The sequence below is a fragment of the Ictidomys tridecemlineatus genome, chromosome 8 (genome assembly GCF_052094955.1).
Source record: "Ictidomys tridecemlineatus isolate mIctTri1 chromosome 8, mIctTri1.hap1, whole genome shotgun sequence".
NCBI classification, from domain to species: domain Eukaryota; kingdom Metazoa; phylum Chordata; class Mammalia; order Rodentia; family Sciuridae; genus Ictidomys; species Ictidomys tridecemlineatus.
In genome coordinates, this window is record NC_135484.1 from 25,458,204 (window position 1) to 25,464,203 (window position 6,000).

General features: G+C 39.9%; 1 protein-coding gene across 1 annotated transcript in view; it reads left to right on the forward strand.

The window, feature by feature from the left end:
* The window catches only part of Txlnb (taxilin beta), a 41,343-nt gene extending 37,747 nt beyond the window's left edge, over positions 1-3,596 (forward strand). Inside the window, exon 10 of the mRNA XM_005329814.5 lies at positions 548-3,596. Within this exon, the coding sequence (XP_005329871.2) occupies positions 548-1,336 (789 nt within the window). The 3' untranslated portion in view covers positions 1,337-3,596. The remainder of the gene's footprint in view (positions 1-547) is intronic.
* The last annotated feature ends 2,404 nt before the right edge of the window (positions 3,597-6,000 follow it).

Below are 6,000 nucleotides of genomic sequence, written 5' to 3' on the forward strand. Positions count from 1 at the left end.
AATAGTTTAAGCAGTCAGCTTCATGAATTAGCATGTGGTGAGTTTCTATGGTTATATTACTGTTCTAACAATTCATCACAAATTGGAACCAATTCCAAAGATTTATGTTTATTATTCATCAACATAAATCGAATGGTTGCCAAGATTAGACTATAGCAGTTTATCTATAGAATAGATAAGACACCCCTGAGGGCGAAATCCCAATTGATCTCGTTCATTTCACCACAGGCTTTGGCTTACACTTTCTAAGTCTCAAAAGCAGAAAATTTATCTATTTTGAGAGGCTCTGGACTACAGTAGAAACAAGACTTGCCATTTTTCTTTCCCAAAGAACAGTCCATCGTGGTTAAAATTCTACCAGTGTCTAGCTCATAATGCAAAAAATAGACCTGAACCAGTGTCTGTTCAGCCATCACTCTATGGCCAGGGCCCAAGGCCTAGTGGATACTAATTCCAGGCCAAATGGGTTTGTTGTTTCCGAAGAGCCTGTGGAAATTTTGCTTTTCATGTCGTATTGTGTGTTTGTGTGTGTGTTTTCAAATCACAGAAAGCACTGAGAGCTAAGGAATATGAGTGTTTCGTGATGAAAATCGGGAGGCTGGAGAATCTCTGTCGCGCTTTACAAGAAGAGAGAAACGAACTCTATAAAAAAATCAGAGAAGCCAAAGTGTCTGAACAGGAGGACCAAAGTCAGCATAGTTCCGACGAAGAGCCAGAGGCAAATGTCTCTGTGGATCGAGAGAGAGATGCAGAGGAAGCCAACAGTGTTCAAAACGCTGTGGCAAACCTGGCTGCAGCCTTCCAGGTAATTCAGCATCCGGAGTCCAGCCTCCAGCAGTCGGAGGCATTGCCTTCAGCACTGGGCGGGCCTCGGGGCAGCGGTGGCTCCGCCCCTCTGGAGCTGGAAGCGCTCCCTCCGCTCCTTCTCGGGGGTTCAACTGACCCGCGGCCTCCTCCAGTCCCTCAGGCTGAGGCCCAAGGTGGTGAGGAGGCAAAGCCTGCCCCTGAGGTCAGTAATCCCTTGACCCAGGCGGGAGCAGAACCCCGAGCTCAGAGTCTCCCCGAGGAGCCTCAGGCTGCTGAGCTGCCCCGGAAATCAGGGGTCGGAGCTTCCGGTCAGGCCTCACAGGCCGCATCCGAGGCCTCCCCGCGCGGGGTGGAAGCAGAGGGTTCCGCTCCACCACCTCCTGCCAAGGTGCAAGCTCCAGCAGGGCCGCCTGGGTGTGAGCCCAGCGAGCAGCCCCTGCCTGCAGCCTCAGAGGAGCTGGGCCCCGGGGCCCCGGCCCGACTCCAGCTGCCCACGGTGGCCGACACCAACCTGGAACCAGTAAACTGAGCCTCATCGGCCCTCGGAAGCCGTTCTTTCCGACCTTACATCTTCACCATATCCCACTGTCTCTGAAAAACATACCATTAGTAAAAAACATACCATTAATAAATTTATATTGTTTCCCTATTAAGATGGTACATAGTTCAATTTTTTAGTGAACAGGAAGATTTGGTGTTTAAAGACTCCCACTACAAGATCTAAATATTGACAATGTGAGGTTATATTTATTTCTACGTATAGTGCAAATTCCTTAGTAATTAGTGGATGTCCAGGTTCCATTTAAAATGTGTACATAAAGTATACATATATTCATATATAAATGTGTGACCATATACATATGTGTACATATATACACATCTATATATTTTATATAAATGTATATGTTACACATGTATTTCACCCCTTATGGATTTCCCCCTATGCAAATTATGTAGATGCTAATCAAAAAATTCTCTTATTTGCATTTGGGACTACAGTAGATTCAGAACATAGATATTTAGGTCATCATTACTGTTGGTCAAAAACAACTAATCCTATGTTAGATCCATAAGTTCAACCAACTGATCAAATGACAGAATAGCGGTTGTGCAGAGTGCATTGACTCAAAGATGATCACAAGAGACCCCAACACCAAACGGAAAGAATCACAACTGTGGGTGATTCATCTCTCCCAGCTGCTTCTCCTAGAATCCTCAGCCAGATGCCTCACCCTCCTGCCACACACACACACCAGGTGGGGAGGCAACCCTCTCCTGACTAACTGCAAGAAAAGGGAAGTGGGAAAAGGAGCTAGGAATGAGGGATGATGTTATCTCAGACTGAGGAGAGACTGCCCTGGTCCTTTTCCCCACTACTGTCTCAAGACAGAATATTCCCTTCTTGGCTGTCTCAGACCCATTGTATATTTTCAAAGCATCTGTTCCTTCCTTCTAATTCCCTCTATTGTAGCAGAAAATTCTGCCTAGCCTTCATCTCAACCAATGCTAAATGAAACTATTATTTTTCTAAGACAAAAATCCACACAGGATTTCTAAATATGAGTGATGAGGCTTAAGAGCCAATGCATTTTCTGCTTTGAATGGTTTTCAGCAACAATGAAGTAAGAAAGAAGAAAGGGAGGGAGGAAGAAGGAAGAGAAGGAAAGGGGGAGACTTCAGGGAGGAAAGAAAGATGTCTAACCCATTCCTACCTGCAGAGTTAAACTCAAGAGGAAAAATGGATAAAAACAGGATTCTCTACTACTCATTCAGGAACTCATTCTTCACTATCACATATGGCTGTTTGCCAAAGCCCACAAAGAGCTTGTAAGCTGCAGCCATATGTTACAAGAATTGTAAACTGCATAAAAAATTGTTTGAAGTAGGCAGTGAGGGTAATAACAGAAATGCTAGTCAGGGATAGAAAAATCAGGAGAAAAGCATGTTGCTATTTGAGAACCCATGTGCTTTTAAAGGCTTAGAATATTAAAACCACAGGGGTATCCAGCCAAATTCAACATTACTAGAAATTAAACATGCATTTAATTCAGAGCCAAATATTCACCATAACAATCCAGGAGGGTCTTTCCTTTCCATCTGCTTACAGAGACTGAACTTCTAAGAACAGAGTAAGATCAGATAGTTAAAGAAAAATATCAGTCTGAATGTTTAGCAAAAGAAATAGACAGATGTGCCAAAATCATCAAATATTCTAAAACATCCTACGTTCATTATTTTCATCCAAAAGGTTTTCATAATAACATATTACTCACTATTGTGTATCAAATATAATAACTTGCTAGAAATATGTAATGCTTAATATAGGCTTTGGGAGAATTATTTTAATATTCAAAGAATGTCTTATTATAGATCTTTGTGTTAGAATTTGGTCTTACTAATCATAACAATAATTCATAAGATATGAAAGCAGAATAAATTCCTATTCTTTATTAACTTAATGTAACTATTTTTAGAAATGCGCATCTACTTTCTAGAAATGCAAGAGTCATTGGTGTTTTCTAAATTAAATTGCATAATTTATATGTGTATTAAAAATGTATTTCTCTTCCCAAATTTTCTAGTGATTTTTTTTAATTTTCATTGTTTTTTTTTCTTTTTGTTATTTCTATGTTTTGACAAAATCTCACAAAATTATGCTTTGAACCTATTCTTGGTTGAGTGGGGTCTCTGAGTAAAATTCCTGAAACATTTTACTTTGAAAACATAGGGAGGGGGAAGTGACATACACATGTTGAGAGAGAGTCAAATAAACCTCTATTCTTTATAAATTATTCAGTCACAGGTGTTTTATTATAGAAACATAAAACTAACTAAAACATTTGTTAATGAGAGAACAAAAACCAGATTCCTTTGCCTGGTCAGCCAGCTGATGGGGGACAATTTTCAAGTGGCCAATGTGTTTTTTCTTCAGAACCATTCTTCCCATGAGACCATGTTTCCACAGTTTCTCTGCCATATGTCCTCTCAGAAATACTCTTGAAAAGAAAGGGAGAGAGTGTAGATGTTGACTCTTTTTTCTTCTCTCTGATTCTCCTGACTGCTCCAAAATTTTTTTTTCTAACAAGACCAAAAGAGACCCAGATGTTCTGCCTTTTGATTACTTTCTTCCTCTCAGCCCATATTGATCTGGAATGGACTTCCTGAGTCCAGAATTTCCTGACTGCTTTGAGGATTGGTTAGCAAGAACAAGGGTAAAGTTGAACTAGCTCTTATAGATACACATTTTTTAATAGCCCCCCTGTTTTATGTGTTTATTGCAAAACTGCTTTTCAATAAGACTAACAAGGAAAAGAAGAGAGATTGCTTCAGGAAGATCTACTCAACCCTTTCCTTTGTAACCAGTAGTTAATCATAGTATTTAGGAAAAACAAAATAAAGTATAAAAAATTTTGTGAAGGAAGATCCAAAATAAGAATTATGCCTCTGGCCTTTAAAGTTTGTTCCCATAATAAAATGGCAAGGTGTAGCGAGCCATCCATGGGCTGTGTGTGTGAGCATTTGAGCGATATGGGGGGACTGGCCTGATGTTGCTGCCTGATTGGGCTATTCAACGTATGTGTGCCTTTTCTCTTACTCTGCCTGTGTTCCCACACAGCACCTGAGATGGGTGTGGCTTTCCAAGATGTCAAGCAACCTGCTGACCACAGGACATCACCAAGCAAGACTCCACCCTTTGAAACCTAATCCCTTGCCTTATTTGGGTGGAATATTCTAGTGATGACTTTTCCCTAGTAAATATGGGGGTTTTCAGGTGTGCTCTCTCTCTTGCCTCTTGCTTACCTCTCTTGCTCCCCTTGTCCTCTTTCTAGCGTGGGAGCTGATATTTGAGATCTCAGAGCCGTCCTGACCCCCACAATTGAGAAACAGGTATTTTCGTGTTTGTGGGGTTTCTTCGCCGTTTTCATAGTTATAGATATAGCCAACTCCTTTGAACCCAGCTCATCTAGACAGTCTGGCCAGCTGGGGACAGCAAGGAGGGTCTAGGAGGCAAGATGGAAGGGTTAAATTTTCATAAGGTTTACATAATTTCTATTTCAATACTTTTGAACCTAAAAATTAAGGTTATCATTAGATCAACTGTGAGGACACTCCATTAGAATAGAAGCTTTCATGTGCTGGTAATGAAGATTTTTCTTAACTGTATTAAGTTAGGCATCTTATTTAATACCTAAAGTTAATTCTCGGTGGTGTCCTATGATAGAAATTTTACAAGTGCTACTTGCTGTTGTATGTGCATGTGAATGTACATACATATGCACACACATACAAATATACATATTTAAAATTTGACCTAGGTATGTTTCTGTATTTTGAAAATATCATGGTATTATCTTTCCTGCCAAAGACAAATGACAAATACAATAATTTCCTGTATGACTGAGGATATTTGTCAGAAACATTTAACTAGCAAAATAAATCTGGAAATTCATCGATCCATAGCACAGAAATTACTCACAAAAGCTGTTTCACTTTACCAGAAAATAAAAGGGATAATCACTTCAACAGCACAATCAAACTGGGCTAAATCTAAAAGCAGTCCCTCTTCATGCTGAGTGTCAGAGCCCAAGATTTCTGTTAATGCCAACAATTATCCCACTTTAATTTTGAAGTATTTTGAAGTCATATAATATTGAATCATTTCATGTCATAAATAAAACATACCTACATATAAAACTCATTATCTCAGAACTAATAGTCAGTTGATAACATTTTATGTCAAATAACACAAACCCTGGCTGAGGTTGTGGCTCAGTGGTAGAGCAGTTGCCTAGCACGTGTGAGGCATTGAGTTCGATCCTCAGCACTGCCTAAAAATAAATAAATAAAATAAAGGCATTGTGTCCAACTATAACTAAAAAATATTAAAATAAAAAACACAAAACCACCATAGAAGCCAAGCAAGAAGACAGAATGTTAAGGAAAGAAAGAGGGGGAGAGACGGGAGTCGGGGAGGAGACTTTTGATCTGGTAAGGAACAATTAAAAGATAAAACCTTAAGACTATTAAGAACAATAAAAGAAATAGGCACACACATGAGTGGACCCTTTTGTGAAAGCAGACTGGCACTAAAGAGCAAGAGCTGTAATAACATCAACACGCTTCAGCATCCTATCTCCCTAGCTGGGGGATTGTTACAAACACATTTGTTCAGTGTTGCTGCTTTATTGATTT